Genomic DNA, 17,006 nt, shown 5'->3' on the forward strand with positions numbered 1-17,006 from the left:
CCAGGCCGCCAGGTCTAGTGGGAGAGACTAGCAAGGACAGGGCAGTTATGATGAGTCGGGGAGGGGAACACAGGGGCTGCAAGGACAGGGCAGTTATGATGAGTCGGGGAGGGGACACAGGGGCTGGGAGGAGAAGCAGGGAAGGCTTCCTGGAGGAGGTGCTGTCCAGCTGAGACCAGAAAGCAGAGAAGTTAGCCACAACGGAATGCAGAGGATTCTGCAGAGGATTAGATGTGCAAAGGCCCAAGGAGAGGGAGAACAGGGCATGTAGAGGGGGAGATGCAGAGTTCTGGGGGTCCCAGTGCAAGTGGGGGTGGCAATATGAAGTCAGAGTGGTGGGAGAAGATCAGGTCAGAGGAAGAGGGGTTTCTGGCCTGCAGTCAGGAGACTCAGCTTCTCAGATGCACACTGCCCCCTGGGATGAAGCTCTGTGTCTGCTGGGCTGGGCCTCAAAGGCTGCTCAGAACAGGCTGTTTAATCTTCTCCGTGGACAGAAAGAGTCAGCTCTCTCCTCTTTTGGACCAAAGGGCTCTCTGTACTTGGTGGTGCTCTATGAGGGCTGAAAATAGAAGCCCAGAGGCCAGGTGTGTGGCAGGAGCTTAAAGCAGAGAGGGAAGAGGAAGGGGGCCAACGTGCTGTAGGCTGTGAGCACCCACCTGGGGGGTGTAGCCAAGTGGTCAGCACTGCAGCACGCCTGCCCCGTGCCGGGCCCTTTCTCTGTTTCATCCCCTTTAAACCATCAGGACACGTCTTCCAGACGTTGGCTCCCACTTCACAGATGAGGACACTGAGCTCAGAAGGATCCTGAGAACTGCCCCGGCCTAGGAGACAAGGAAGTAGCAGAGCAGAATTTGATCCCAAGCCTGCCTGACCCCAAAGCCCCTTCCCCATCACTGGGACACTGCCCCCGGGGCCTCTTGTCCTCATCCTGGGCTCCTGAACCCCCCTCCCCACAGGCTGTCCTTCCCGCAGGCACACTTTCTTACTTTCTCTGTCCTGGGGAGGTGAAGCACCTCTGTGCCCAGCAGCCAGAGTGAAACTGCCTATAGAAAGGCCCAGCCCCCAGCCCCACCCGCCTCACCCCCGGCCTGGAGACTCTAACTCCTAAGGTGGAGGTGGCCTCTGGGAATCTTGCTCTGGAGGAGACAGGGTGAACTGGAGCTCTGCACCCCTTCCTCCTGCCCCATCTGCCTGATAAAAGCTGGCCTGTGCTTGGTCACCCCCAGCCCCACTGCCACCCGCATCCTTCCCACTGACGGGGCTCAGAGCCACAGGCAGCCCCTGCCAGTCCCTCAGCAAGGGCACGTGGCCCGAGCAAGGGCACTTCGTCACCCCGCACCCGGGCTCTCCTGCAGGCCAGGAGAATCCTGTCCCCATGCTGTGCTGTCATCATTGGCAGAGCTGGTGGCAGCATGGGCTGGGTGCCCCATCCCTGGGTCTGAGTCTTATTCTCCAGACAAACGCTTTGACCTCTCTTTGCTTCGATTCCCTTTTCTGCAGAGAGGAGATAATGATGTTACGTCTCAGGCCTACAAAGTGTCTGACAGATAGTGAATGCTCAGGGGGGCACCTGGTATGATTGTGTAGTCACTAAGCAAGCCAGCCCCTGCTCCCTGCTGAGCCCGGCACTCCCAAGGGAGACAGACACAAAAGAAGAATAATAACCACCAGCTTGTATCACTCAGCCAGTCTGTGCCAGACACTATTCTCAGCAGGCACCTGCATCGAGCCCTCAGGACAAGCCCTGTGAGACAGCTACTGCTTTTAGCCCCATATAACTGTTGGGAGAACAGAGAGGGAAAGTGACTTGCCTAAGGGCGCACAGCACACGTAGTCCAGTGCGATTCCAATGAGAAGGAAGGGGTGTTGATGCTGGATGGATGACTGCCGGGTCGGGACAGGGGGTCAGGTGGGGGCATTTCACATCTGCCCTGGAAGCCTTCGGAGTGTTGAAACTGTGAACATTTGTATTTGTCTGGCAGTTTTCTTTTTAGTTGCTCTTCAATTTCTGTAGTTGTCTGTCTCACATCCTACATGTCTCAGATGCATGAGGCAGGGGAGCAGACTGATAGGGAAGGGCACTACGGACCAAGCACAGACACGACCAGACATGTGTGGACATCAGTGAGATCCCAGCTCAGTCAAAGGAAGAACTTTCTAACTGTGGAGGCTGTCTGGCAGTAGGGCAGGGTGGGAATTGTCCTTTGCTGGAGCAGCACTGGCGTCAGGCCCGACTGGGGCTTGACATGGACGTGGCAGACACAACTGGAGCAGCAGACGGGTCTGGGATAAATTGTCCGCGAAGGTGCCTTTTGACCCTGGGGTCTTATAGGAAGTGCTCCCCAGTGCTCATCTGCTGAACACATGGAGGGCCCTTCATAATCTCTCACTTATATGATCCCCCTGCAGTTCTGCATATTGGGAGGTTTTAGGCCCATTTTATAGATCAGGAAGCTGGGGCACAGAAAGATGGAGCAACCTTCCCCCTTCTGGGTCTGTACCTTCCCTGTGACCTCCAGGCCTCAGCACTTTCCCACACTTAGCAGCAGGTACTTCTGAGTAGCAGCCATTCTTGGATGTCAGTCCCAGCTCACTCTCATCCCTTCCCTTTCATTCTCCTTTTTACTGGGGCTCAGGGCAGCCTCTCGTCTCATGCTGGACAGAGGGGAGAAAGTTCTTTAATGAGTAAGCCATTCGGGGGTATGGGTGGGGTGGGAGAGTCGGGGCAGCACTGGCAGTTGGCAGAATGCCCACAGCCATTAACATGTGTGTTCTGTTTATGTCCTCAACATTACACGTTGTTTATATCATAATTATGTCCCGCAGACACACATTTTCTTTCCTTTTCCCCAAGGATGATGGATTTATGAGATGGGTGGGCACCCACGTGCCCTGGGTCTCCAAGCCCGGTTTGCTTGGTAACTTTCCACCCCACAGGGGCAGATCCTTACCCCCAAAAGACATTCCCTTCCCCTTAAGACTCTGGGTGCTTCAAGGGCAGAGCATGGAACAGCGGAATTTCCCTGTCTCTGGGGATGGTGTGGACCTTCATCCCTGCAGACAGGTCTCTCAGGGACTCTGTTCCCAGGACTAGAGAATGCTTGGAATCACCACGTCCCACCTCCCATCTGACAGATCAGAACACTGAGGCCCAGAGCCTTACAAAGGGTCACAGAGAGATTGCAGATGGGGTCTTCGGCTGGAATCCCTAAGAGAGGGGGTAGAAAGAGCACTGGTTTTGGAGGCAGTCTTATGTTCAAATCTCAGTTCTATATCTAAGCTGTGTGACCCTGGCAAGTCACTCCCCGTCTCTGAACCTTGCTTTCCCATCTTTAGGGTGGGGAGAATGATGGTGCCTCCCTCATGGGAGTTTGATGAGGAATAAATAGGAGACTCCATGAGAAGTCTGAGCCGATATAAGATGGGGACTCCATAAGTGGACTTCAAATTCACTGAAGGCAAGGAATCTGTGCTCCTGAAGCTGGTGAAGCAGAGAGGAGCGGTAGGACCCCATAGTGTGGGGTCACACTCTCAAGGCCCTCTGACGAGTCCAAAAGTACTCCCTGGCTGGCTAGGGAGGCGATGCCACATAGTGTCAAGAGCGGGCATGCTTTGGATTCAAATCTGAGTCAAATCCTGACCCAGCTGTCTGCCTGCACCATGACCCTGGGCCAACCCTTCCCCATCTGGACCTATGTTCTCATCTGAGAAACAGGGTCATAGGGATGTAGAGAGGCCCCAGGGAGCCAGCAACTCTAAGATCGTCAGTGCTGAGGATGTATGAAATGGAGATTCTTATCAGGACTCCGGAGTGTGTATTTCCAACATTTGCCCTTTACCCCTCAGGTCAGAGGGCAGAAAGCCATGCAGACTCCTTCAGGCATCCTCAGCCTACACTCACCAACTTGGAGCCCTCGGGTATTTGCAGAAAGGCCAGCCTGCCGGGTCTGGGGCAGAAGAGAGAAACCTGGATCTTTGGAGAAGGGAGGAGAGTGGGAGGGGTGCCCTTGAGGTGCTTCTCTGCGGGCCTCAGAGCCAAACATGGCAGGGAAGGACTCGACCTTAGCTGAAGACCCACGCACTGTGCTGCTCCTTCCCTGTAGGGATAACGTCTACCCTTTGCCCGAAGCACCCAGAGCGTCTTCTTCCTAGCCGTGGGCGCCCGGCTGGCGTGTGTTCTGACACTGACTGTACCACTTCCTGGCCCAGTGGCCTGGGGCCGCTCTCCCAGCCTCTTTGAGCCTTCCTTCCTCAGCGGCAGTAGGTCTGGTAGCAGTCACCTCCTTCAGTGCTCTCAGGAGGGTCATAGGACATCTGGTGGGCAGAGGACCAGCCCCGGGCTCTACGTGGCCCCTGGGAGTGTCCCTCTCTGATCATGCCCACCTCCAATCCCCTTTTCTGACCTTGGGGCCATTAGGCACTGGGGCTCCACCCCCTGCTATAATCTGCTTTCTTTTTTTAGATGCTGCTGATTTTTCATCCCAAGTTCTGCCATCCCCTGACCTTTGAGTTGCTCAAAACAGGCTGATTGATGACAAGCAACACCACCCCTGCCTACGCCCCCCTACCCCCTGAGACCAAGCCAGGCCTTACTCCACCTTTGTCTCTTATACATAGCCATTTTTTTTTCCTTGCAGTTCAGGGGATAAGTGAGAAACCTTGGGGAGGAATGAGGCATAAAACAGGAAGGATGAAACTTCCAGAGTCAGACAGGACCAGATTCAAAGACAGGCACTGCCCTCACAGTCTGGGTGGCCTCTGGCCCGGATGTCTGCCTCTCTGGGCTTCAGTTTCCTCTTGAGGAAGCCACCTGGCAGGGTGAGGCCATAAATGAATGGGCAGCATGGTTCACCCTTGGTATACACTGGGAGAGCCGCAGGGGTAGGCTCCCACCCCTCAGGGCCAGCAAACGCTACCCAGCCCTGATGCTTATGAAGAGCATTTCCTCAGCTCCAGAAGCCAGAGCAGTGAAGTTCTAGGAGAGTTTCCAGCTGCATTTGATCCTGAAAAGTAGGGCCAGTGGATCTGTTGTTTCAAAGTTGGGACCGGGTCCCTGCAGGCTCCCCTAGGGCTGAGGCTAGGAGTGAATGGTCAGGCTTCTGGGCCCCACCCAGGCTGGGGGAGTGGCTGCCCTCAGGGCAAAGAGAAGGAGCCTGCTGGCCAATCAGCTGGCTTATCAGCAGGCGGCTGCCAGAAGCTGCCTGGAGGAGAAGCAGGTGCCGAGGGCAGGACTGTGCCAGCCGTTGGAAGCAGTGTTTGAAACCTGGCCTGGTTTTCCCATTCCCGCCCTGCCAGGTCTTTCTGATAGGCAGGGAAGAGAGGAAAAGACAGTTTCTATGGGAAGACCCAGGACTTGAATCTCATTCTTCAGAGAGATGGATCCTTGGGGATTCCTTCCTCGATTCCAGCCCTTCAGAGGCCCCCAGGCTTCTTGAGGACCTTAACCTCCTCTGCTCAGCCTTTAAGGCCCTTTGTGATAGAGCCCTTGACTCCCTCTCCACCCTCCCCTCTGCCTTCTACACTCTGTTCCCTGCCCTTCCCCAAGGGCACTCAGCTTGTTCTCTCCTCCAGGCCTTTTTCTGTACTGTTCCCTTAGCCTGAAACACAGTTCCCCACTGTTTGTCACCCCCCAGAGTGGCCCCCTGAGAAGCTTGGCTGCAGCCCTCGGTGCTGACCCCCACATGAAATCATGGTGTCTGTGTCCACCCCGCACTGGTCTCGGCTCTGCGTGTGAGTCGTCAGCGCCTGCAGCCAGCGCAGCCCCGGCCTGGAGCAGATGCTTTGTAAATGTCAGATGCAGGAGGAAGTGATGTCCTCGAGAAAGAATGAGGGTGCATCCCCCCACCATCCTCCACAGCAGGGGGCCCTGACCCTGCGAGCCGGCGCTTCTGAAGTTGGAGTTTCCCGGGCCCCTTTATCAAGAAGAGACCTCAACCGAGGGGCCCAGAAGAGGGTCAGAGCCAGCTTGGGAATCCCAACTCTGCTGACCAGACTTGGGGGTGGGGGGTGGGGATGACCTCACCCCCTGGGAACTCAGTGCATCAGAGCCCACTTGAGCCAAGAGGGCTGCCGCTTAGACCTGGAAGGAGCAGCCTTTTCTCCCAACGAGCAGTGCCGCGTGACCTCCAGCCCCGCTGCCAGGCCTCCTCGCAGCTGTCGACAGGAGTGTCAGGCCGCTGCACTGCACTGACCGGACTCTGTTTGCAAAGAATAGGAGCGGGGAGGAGCCGGGTGGTGGTTTCCAGCGTGGGCTGGCCCCTTTCCACCCCGAGTGCTGCCGACCAGGCCTCGGAAACAGAGAACAAAGTCCCATTAGGCTGGCATCTGTCTCCTGGGTGCATGTCACTGCTCTTTTTGGCAGAGGTGAGGGAGGCGTGGTTGTTGTCTTTCTAACCCACTTTCAAACCCACCAATAGAAAAGGTGTTCTGTTGCCGAAGGAGACCGACATCCCTGCCCTGCTTTGGGTGACAGAAAGCCTGCCAATACCGGCCTTGCCTTTTTCTCTTTAGAGTGTGTGCACGCATGTGTGCGCGCACACACACACACACACACACACATGTGCACTGTGCTGCTTCCTCCCATTGCCACTGAACCAGAGACTTCTTACTGAAGGTCCACAGTCTGAGGTCAGATGTGTGTGGGTTCGGGAAGCCCCAGACATTGTCCATCAAATTGTGTGAGTGGCGTGTGGGTGTGTTCCGGGGAGAGAGGCTGGCACAGCGTTCATCACCCTTAGCAAGGCCCCGGCCATCTTGGAGAGGAGCGGGGGTGGGGAAGGGCCCCTCCTGCCACTGCCCGGCTCTGCTGCCTTGGCCTCCTCATCTGGAAAGTGAAGGCAGTGCAGCTTCCCCCTGAAGGGTTGTAAGACTGTCAGCTCTACACACAGAGGGCCATGCGGGTGTGTACCCAGGGCTCAGTAAAAGGCTAGTTACATCCTCTAGGGAGAGGGAGGGGGCAGGATAGACTGTCCTCAGGGTTGGCAATTCCCTTTACCGGTGGAGTGGAATCTGCTGAAAGTCTCAGCCAGAATGCCATCTGCTGAATGCCAGCACGCTGGAGGCCGTCAGCTCGGCATCCAGAGAAGCCAGAGCTGTGCTTCCTGCCATCCTCCTGGCGGTAAATGCCATCTCCTTGGACTCTTTTTAGATCAAAGGAAAGGCTGGGTTGGGGCAATGAGCGCCATCATTCAGAGGGTGGTACAGTGCGCGTTTGGGATGCTGCTGGGGTGGCTTAAAAATAGGCCTCTGTCCTTGGACACAGGGAAACTGACCCTGGGGTTTTCAAGAGGCCTTTCCTGGCCAAGGTTTCCAGCCCTCCAAGGGAGAAACATTGCAGGATGTATTCTCCAGACCCACAGACAGCCATCTCTGACCCAGGAGTAAACCTTTTCTCCGTAAAGGAACAACAAAAGGCAGCTAAAGGGAGGAAGCCAGGGTTAACTGAACAGCTACTATGTGCCACATGCCATGTCTGACTAGCTGGCCTCATCTGTCCTCACAGCAATCATGCAGGGTGGAGGTGACTCTTACCAGTTTTCTAGGTCTGGGTGGGGGGCGCGGAGAAGTTAAGCATGTACCTCAAGATCACACAGCTGCAAAATGGCAAAAATCAGAATTTGAACCCTTGTCTGACTCTAAGCCTGTGCTCTTTTTAACCACTTCTCAAATTGAGATCTAGGCAATAAAAGTGTGGGAGAGATGGCGTGAGGGGCTTGCCCAAGGGTTGGACCCTGATGTTGCCCATAAGGGAGGGGGTGAATGTTCAGTGCTCGTCTGTGGTGTGCTGGGACTCCCGCTGGGCGCTTTCTGTGTTTTCACCGCCCGTCCCTGCAGCCTGCGGGGCTGGGCGGGGTGGGGGGGGTGGGGGGGGCGGGGAGTGGGGGGGGGGGTCTGTGTTCACACACCATCAACAGGTGGTGACTTGCCCAAAGGCCCCTCAGGCTAGTGAGCAGCCAAGCAGGGCTCAAATCCAGAGCCCATGAAGGCTGTTCTAAAGCACACGCGAGTAAACTGCAGAGCCACCCCTGAAGGACCGGCTCAGGGAACAGCTCTGCTGTCCCCCTGCCTTCTGGAACAGCTAGCCCAAGGTTGGCAGTGCCAACACTTGTTTTTCTCAAACAGAGCCCCTTTCTCCTTAACTGCCACAGCCACTCATCCTCTAGCCCCCACATCTCTGCTCATACAATTTTTTTTTTTTTTTTTGGCCATACCCCATGGTGTGCAGAACTTCCCCCAACTGGGCATCGAAGCTGCGAGCCTTGCTGTGAAATGCAGAGTCTCAACCACTAGACCGCCAGGGAAGACCTCTGCTCCTACACTTTTGAGTTGGGGCATTGCTTCTGTGACTAGATATTGGAAAGCCCTGCCCCTCTGTTCTTGGCAGGCTGGAGCAGCCTTTGGTTAATTCTGAGGGGTGGGCCAGGACGGTGCCCTCCCTCCTACCCATAGGAAGGGACTGAGGCAGAGATCTCCTCTTGGTTCCCATTGCAGAGAAGTCTCCTCCCCCTGCCTTGTTCTTGGAGTCCCAGGACCCAGTTCCTGGCCAGAGGGCAAGGGGGCTCACCGGCCAGAGGCAGCACCCCCATGAGGCCAGCTGGGACTCGGCCTTGTTTGGGGGGAAAGGTCTGGTCCCTGGCGTGGGCTGTGGCCCCTTTCTGGCAGAAGGTTTTCTCACCAGAAAGAAGGGGTCCATCTGAATCTGGTCCTGGTACCAGCAGCCAGGAAACTCTGTGCTCACGGACCCAGCCATTTGGGGAAACAGCTGAAGTGATCCCCAGGAGGGGAACAGTGGGGGGCCTTTTGGCTCTCAGTGGAATATTCTGCAGCCATGAAACAGAACAGTGAATGCTTGGGAGCCATGTGCGGAAAATGCTTTTTATGTAATGTTGAGTTAGAAAAGGCAGGAAGCAGAATTAACTGTGTTCTCTGATTGCAAGGAAATTAGAAAGAGTACTCAGTACTACTTCATGCTTAGTACTTCCACACTACAAATGGAAGAAAGTCAGGCAAGAAGAAAGAGCACTGGTTTGGGGTCAGACCGAGCTGGGTTCACATCTCAATGCTGCTCCTTAGATCTGCAGGAAGTGTTTTCTCCTGGAAAATGCAGATGAGAATCCTGTAGGTGAAGATTTGTTTTGAGAATTAACTACAACCATGTTATCAAAAGGCTTCCTTTGTAGCTCAGCTGGTAAAGGATTTTCCTGCAATGCAGGAGACACAGATTCCATCCCTGGATCAGGAAGATCCCCTGGAGAAGGGAATGGCAACCCACTCCAGTATTTTTGCCTGGAGAGTCCCATGGACAGAGGAGCCTGGCGGGCTACAGTCCATGGGGTCGCAAGAGTCGGACACGACTTAGCAACTAAACCACCATCACCAGGTTATCAAAAGGTTTTCCAGGTGGCTCAGTGGTGAAGAATCCACCAGCCAATGCAGGAGACGTGGGTCCGATCCCTGGGTCTGAAAGATCCCCTGGAGAAAGAAGTGGAAACCCACTCCAGTATTCTTGCCTGGAAAATCCCGTAGTCAGAGGAGCCTGACAGGCTACCTTTCATGGGGTCACAAAGAGTAGGATACGACTTAGCGACTAAACCACCACCACCACCATGATAGCAGAAACATGCGGCTCCAGACGTGGCGCATAGTGAGAGCAGAGCCAGTGGTGCTTCTGTGGATGAGGGCCAGTCAGGGACGATGCAAAATGTATTATGAGTTAAGGTGAGAGTGTGGGGAGATGGGAATTTTTCTCCTTCTTCCCAAACTTTCTCTAGGATGGCTGTAGTGTTTACTGCTGTAACTTAATAAAGTTCAGGTTTTCTGTTGACATCCCCAGACGGGCCCCCTGGGGTCCACGCCGCAGTTTTCTGTTTCGTGGAGAAGCTGCTTCCCCTAAGCTGACGCGGGTGTACAATTTAAAGACAGCTCCATGTTGTTCCTTTAATTTAAGCAGTTTCAGTTTGAGTAAATAACACTTCCTCTTATAGACTTTTCCACTCTGGTTTTCTTTATCTCCCATCAGGACTCTGGCCTCAGAGGAGGGGGGGAAAAATAGTGTTTATCCCTCATTCCCTGAAGGAAGCTGGATCTTATAATCAAAATTAAACAAATACGTAAACTTCCCTGGTTTCTTGGCTGCCTTTTATCCTAACATATAGCTGGTTTAGCAGGAAACTTCCCCTTATAGTAACAAAGCAGCATTTCTCCTGACTCCAGCATCCACCGAAATCACCAGGCCACTCTGAAGGGACATCTACTCAGGGTCCCCAAGCCAGTTTCCTTAAGAAACTCTGATGAAGAGATAAGGTCAGAAAAACAACAATGATGGGAGCTGAGATAAAAATCATCAAATAAGGGTGGCCTGTGGTCTTTGGTGCTTTTGATCTGCGGTCCTGTTTAATGTTTCCTGGAGAGTCTGCCAGCCACGGGGACCTTGGAGAGAGTCCGGTCTCTTGGACACTGGAGGACGCTGCCATCCAGAGTCAGGTGGCTGGCACAAGGCCGCAGCGGGCATGGAGAACGCAGGCTCTACCGTCCTGGGCAGCCTCTCCTGACGGTTCACACTGGGCAGTATTTCTCCCAGCTGCTTGATTTTTGTCCCACGGGTGTTGCTGTCCAGCGGGCCCTTGCTTTCATCCCTGTGGTTCTGCAGATGGCCCACAGCCTGGCCCTGTGTGCACCCTCCTTGCGCCTCAGGGACCTTCCCTAACAGACAGTGCTGGCCTGCTCTGCTGGAAGCCTGTGGCTCCCTCTGCCCATGCTGTGTACTCTGAGCCTCCCTGGCAGGCATTCAGGGCCCTCCCATCTGGTCTCCATGACGTTGACCGCACCCTCACCCCTCGGCCCTCACCCCTGCAAAGCAGTGGCTGCCTAACCTCAGATGCTTTCTGCCACACCTTCCATAGGACTAAACCTTCCTTCCAGGTCTAGCTTGCCCAACCTCTGCCCCTACTGCCTGGAGTATTTCATCTCCTCCCTTAACACCTGGCTCTGCGGGCATCACCCCCTGCCCCCCAGCCCCTGGCTAAATCTGGGATCTCCTCTGGGCCTGATAGCTCCCCGGTCCCAATGCCTAATGTGGTCTCTATTGTTATTATTCATCCCTAATGTTCATGTCTATTCACCTGTATGTCTTCTCTTCCACGGAAAGACTCAGATCTCCACAAGGGCAGGATTGTGCCCTCACCTCTGCTCCCTCAGTGCTTCACTTCAGCAGATATATCCTCAGAAAAGATGGATAAACGGGTGGATGATGGATGGATGATGGGCATATGGATGAATGAATGGATAGATGAATGCACTGATGGATGGTTGGATAGATGGATGGGAAGATGGTTAGATGGATGGATAGGAAGATGAACGATGGATGTATGGAAGGATGGATGGATAGGTAGATGGAAGATGACTGGATGGATGGATGGACGCATGGACGCATGGATGGATAGGTGGGTGGATGGATGCATGAATAATGGAGTGAGTATCTTCCCTGCTGCCCTCATATACCTGTCCAATGCTTAGCAGACCCACCTAGGGGTACAAGGAATCAATAGGTGGCTTATTGCTTCCCTCTCTACATCAGGGATCTACAGCTCATTCTGTCCATCCTGTGTTGATTCCTAAAGGGCAGAGAGAATATGGTAAAATAGCTCAAAAGGCCGATGGAGGTCACACAAATGTGGCTTCAGTCACAGCTCTGCCTTTAGCTAAGCCCGCTGTGTGACTTTAGGCAAATAACTCAACCTCTCTGAAACTCCATGTCTTCATCTGCATAATGGGGTTAATGGTCGTCCTTACTTCAAAGGGTTATAAAGATTAAATGAGGAAATGCATGGTAAGTAGCCAGGCCAAAGCTGGTATTCCATACAAGGTTATTGAATGCATGGTAACTGTCAGTCAGAACAGTTTTGTTTGCAAGTATCAAAAACCTAGCTCAACCTGGATTATAAGCAAAAGAAGGCTCCCCTACCTGAAAAGTTTATAGTGATCTGATTGGCCAGGCTTGAGGCACACCCCAGTTTCTGAGTTGGGATGAGATCAACCCACTAGTTGGAGAGATGCTAGATCTCTCCTCCCTGTGGAGGAGGAGGGAGGGGCAGCATGTGCCCACAGAGCTGCCCTGCCATGGGCACTGCAGAACCTGGACCTCTTTCACGACGGCCCAGGGCCTGTGGGAGGTGGTGCGTGGCCAGAACCCCCCACCCCCGCCCAGGGCTCTCCTTACCCTCCTTGGGTAGGAGTGACCGCTGACATTCTGCCTCCCTGTGTCAGGGGGAGTCGGCCAGAAGAACCCAGGAAGGGGTTCCTGCCCGGGCCCTTAGTGACCTTGAGATTGGGCGGGTTCCTTCTCCCTCTGTGGACCCATTTTTTTCAATCTGCAAAATGGACTTATTCAAGGAGATGCTCTCCAAAGTCTGCTCTAACTATAATAAAGGCAGCAGCTGGCATTTATCAAGTACCTGATGTGTGCCAGGCCTTTGCTGGGCACTGGAATCACAGATGAAATAGACAAGCCCCTGCTTTCCAGGGTCCACACCTGGTAACGCCCATCCTTTCCTTGCCACTTCCAGTATCTGTCATAGAACCAAGACGCCTTTTTTAAAATTTTGTATACTTTTAAAATATAATTCAAGCTGTATTTATTGTATACAGCTTAAACATCCAGAGCAAATACAATCATTCCTCAGTATCCTGGGGGCAGGAGGATTAGTTCCAGGACCCCCCACAGATACCCCAACTCTGATGCCCAAGTCACTTATATAAAATGGTGTAGTATTTGCATATAACCTACACGCATCCTTCCTTATAACTTTAAATCATCTCTAGATTACTTATAATACCTAATACAATGTAAATGCTATGTAAATAGTTGTAAATACAATGCAAATGCTATGTAGGTAGTTTCCGGTTCACAGCAAATTCAAGTTTTGATTTTGGGAATTTTCTGGAATCTGTTTCCCCTGAATATTTTCAATCCGTAGTTGGTTGACTTCAGTGACACAGAGCTGGAAAACACAGAGGGCCGACTATGTGTTGAATGTTTTTTATTTCTCTCATGAAAAACTAAAACCTCCAAATCTCTACTACCTTCAAAACATATCCAGAATCAGACCCCTTCTCACCACCTTTACTCACAGCTCCCCACCCCACATTTGAGGCACCATGATCTCCACCCTGGAGGAATCCTGCAGCCTTGTCCTAGCCCCTAGCTTCCTTGCCCAGACTCCACCCCGCCCTCCCGCCCCCCACCAACAGTCTACTCTCCACCCTGTGGCCTGAACTTTCCTACCATTTCTTTGCTCTGCGGCTGCTGCTAAGTCACTTCAGTCGTGTCCGACCCTGTGCAACCCCATAGACATCAGCCCACCAGGCTCCCCCATCGCTGGGATTCTCCTGGCAAGAACACTGGAGTGGGTTGCCATTTCCTTCTCCAATGCATGAAAGTGAAAAGTGAAAGTGAAGTTGCTCAGTCGAGTCGGACTCCTAGCAACCCGATGGACTGCAGCCCACCAGGCTCCTCCGTCCATGGGATTTTCCAGGCAAGAGCACTGGAGTGGGGTGCCATTGCTCTAAATCTCCAGTAATGTCCCATCTCACTCAGAGTGAAATGGTGAAAGAAAAAACAGACCACAACCAGAGGGTCTCTTTCCCAGCCCATCCCCCACCCCCCACCATTCCTGCTCTGCTGGAATTTCCAGCTCTGGTCACTTCCTTCCACACCAAACCCACTGACACCATTCCACCCACACGAGCACATTCCCACCTCAGGGCCTTGACTTGGTGTTACCCCTGCCTGGAATGCTCTTCCCCCAAATACCTTCACCTTTGGGTCTGCTCAAAAGTCACTCATCAGAAGGACTTCCATGGTGATCCAGTGGTTAAAACTCCACACTTCCATTGCAGGGGCGCAGGCCCCACCCCAGGTCAGGAAACTGGGATCCCACACGCTGCAAGGTATGACCAAAAAAGTAGGAAAAAAAAGTCACTTATCAGAGAGGCCCTCCCTGAAAACTCCTGTCTGGCATAGCACTGCTTTCTTCCCCCTCCTTTGACTGCATCCCATCAGGTATGATTTGTTTATTGTCTTACTTTGCCCACTGGAACGACAGCGCCATCCAAGTGGGAACCGTATCAGTCTTGGTGACAGCTGCATTACCAGTGCCCAACATGGCACCTGGCACTTTCTGGGTGCTTGCTAAACACCTGCTGAGTGGATGAATGACTGAAGCCTCAGGGTTACTTTTCCTTATTTCCTCTTGGCTTTCCTGCTTGTTATTTGTCTTCCGTGGGTCGGTGGCTTGCGTCTGCGGCAGGGCCTCCGGCAGGAACCCTTGCCTTAGTGACCGGGGCCTCCGTCCCCCCAGGCCTGGGGGCCGTGATGTGCCTGCATTCTCACTGCCTGTCCCTCTTCGTTTTCTCCTGTCCTCACTCCCCAGAACCTTAGTGTTAGTGGAACCCCACGATGCCCCCCGGGCACAGTGAGCCCCAGGGCTGGTGTGGGAAGAGTGATCCTGCAGTGGGCTCTCATTCCCCATGGTCGCCATTCTGTAGACCGTTGTGTGCCAGGGGCTGCTGTGAGTTGTGAGCCTTTGCCTTGAAAATTGTTCTCAGCTGCTGTTGTGAGCGAGCACTAGAGACTTGTGCAGTAATCACCCACCTGGCTACCTCCCAGGCTACCGGAGCCTCCCAGGAGCTGCCCCCGTGATGGAGGAGGAAAGCTGGGAAGGACGATGCCCCCACCTCCAGACCGGGTCACCCCAGTTTGTGGCCAGCGACCAGATCCTTTGTAAGGAGACTGTCCCAAGTTTCTCCAGGGCCTTCAGGGCACAATCCCCATAGAAATGAATTATGAAAGGTGTATGTTCTAGAAAAGCCAGCCTTGCTTATAAAGAATGCCTTCCTCTTCTGTGGGTAAAGGGGAGGAGAAGTCCGAATTCTGGCTCGGGTGTCCTTTGGAACTCAGTATTATACTCGTGTTATTAGTTGCCTATTAAACACATGCTCTGTGCCAGGCAGTCTTCAAGGAACTCACCCACATGATCTTTTAGCAGCTGTGTGAGTTAAGCTGATGTTCCCATTTTACGGGCAAGGAAACACGCTAGAGAAGTAATTGGGTCTGCTGTGTGTCGCACGCCAGAAAGTGCCAGAGAATTGAGATTCCAGGCTGTACTGGGGATCCCAAGAGGGCCCCCAAGTTGCCTTTTTAATAAAAATTACACAGAGAAAAGCAGCCAAACACCTTCCACTACTCCTCAAGAATCCAAGGCTGCTGTAGCCTTGAGAGGGACTTTGCAGTCCAGAAGTGGCTTTTGGAGGAAGCCTCTAGAAGTGGCTTCCCTAGTGGCTCAGCTGGTAAAGAATCCACCTGCAATATGGGAGACCTGGGTTCAATCCCTGGGTTGGGAAAATTCCCTGGAGAAGGGAACAGTTACCCACTCCATATTCTGGCCTGGCGAATTCCATGGACTGTATAGTCCATGGGGTCCCAAAGAGTCCAGCACGACTGAGCGACTTGCACACTCTTTCTAGATGTGGAGGGTTTTGATGGGGACAGAAAAGTCAGTTGGCCCCACGCTGGCTGTCGTGACAAGCTCACTGGTTTGGCCTGTCTGCTAGTGAAACGGCTCTGAACAGTGCTTCACTGGACGGACCCAGACACACTAACCCTTGCTCTTGATCATCTGTGAAGTGGGCAGAGTGAGTTTGCTGTAGCAGTCTTGAGCAGTTTGGAGTGACTGAAACTTGCAATTACAGGTCAAATTAAGATGGAATTTAAAAACAACATGATTAAAGACAAATCAGGGCCACAGTGTCGCCAGGGGGCCTAACCCTCCTGTTTGTCTCTTCCCGCAGAGTCCAGCCCGCCGGCGCGCCTCCTGGCCACCCGGCCTTGCTGCGGCCCCGGCCCGGAGCGGCGCCCGGTGCTGGGCGAAGCGCCGCGCTTCCACGCGCAGGCCAAGGGCAAGAACGTGCGGCTAGACGGCCACTCGCGCCGAGCCACGCGGCGCAACAGCTTCTGCAACGGGGTCACGTTCACGCAGCGGCCCATTCGGCTGTACGAGCAGGTGCGGCTGCGCCTGGTGGCCGTGCGCCCGGGCTGGAGCGGGGCGCTGCGCTTCGGCTTCACGGCACACGACCCGTCGCTCATGAGTGCCCAGGACATCCCCAAGTACGCCTGTCCCGACCTGGTCACGCGGCCTGGCTACTGGGCCAAGGCGCTGCCAGAGAACCTGGCGCTGCGCGACACGGTGCTGGCCTACTGGGCGGACCGCCACGGCCGCGTCTTCTACAGCGTCAACGACGGCGAGCCCGTGCTGTTCCACTGCGGCGTGGCGGTGGGCGGCCCGCTCTGGGCGCTCATCGACGTCTACGGCATCACCGATGAGGTGCAGCTCCTCGGTAGGTCGTGGTCCCCACTGGAAGGGAGATAGGGTGGCCCCGCCGGGACCAGGTGCGCATGAGGGTGTGTTTCTTTAACATTCACGAATACCCAGGGCTCCCTTTGCCAGGCGTCTTCTAAGCAGTTTACACATTTCCATTCATTTATCTTTGGCAACAACCCACCATCCCCGTTTTACCGATGAGAAGACTGAGGCCCGGAGTGATTAAATGATTTGCCTTGCAAAACCTGGATGGGAATCCACACGGGTGTGGCCCAGAGTCCACTGTCCGGTCCAGGCCCCTCCACTTGCTCCTTCACTCAGTTGTGTCCTCACTCGCTCACTCATTCTTTCATCCGTTCCGGGGTGTGTTCCTTCACTCCCTTGTTCACTTGCTCATTCATTCATTCATGCAAGCATTTATTCTTTTGCTCACTCATTCATATATTCACTCATTCACATATCTGTTTATGCATTTGCTCATTCATTCTCTCACAATCCACTTCCTCACTCAGCAATCAAACCCACGACCTAATCTTCTAGTCCCTACACTGCCCAGGCAGTGGACAGTAGGTATCATATCAAGGTCCATGGTTAAGGGGCTCAGGGTCCACTGGGGATGCAGGCAGGTAA

General features: G+C 53.9%; 1 protein-coding gene across 2 annotated transcripts in view; it reads left to right on the forward strand.

Annotated features, from left to right (window-relative positions):
• The window catches only part of NEURL1B (neuralized E3 ubiquitin protein ligase 1B), a 44,479-nt gene that overhangs the window by 6,110 nt on the left and 21,363 nt on the right, over nt 1-17,006 (forward strand). For both annotated transcript variants that reach the window (XM_061393218.1, XM_061393219.1), the window contains exon 2: nt 15,847-16,392. In XM_061393218.1, coding sequence (XP_061249202.1) covers nt 15,847-16,392 — 546 coding nt within the window. The remainder of the gene's footprint in view (nt 1-15,846; nt 16,393-17,006) is intronic.

The sequence above is a fragment of the Bos javanicus genome, chromosome 20 (assembly GCF_032452875.1).
Source record: "Bos javanicus breed banteng chromosome 20, ARS-OSU_banteng_1.0, whole genome shotgun sequence".
In the NCBI taxonomy this organism is placed as follows: Eukaryota; Metazoa; Chordata; class Mammalia; order Artiodactyla; family Bovidae; genus Bos; species Bos javanicus.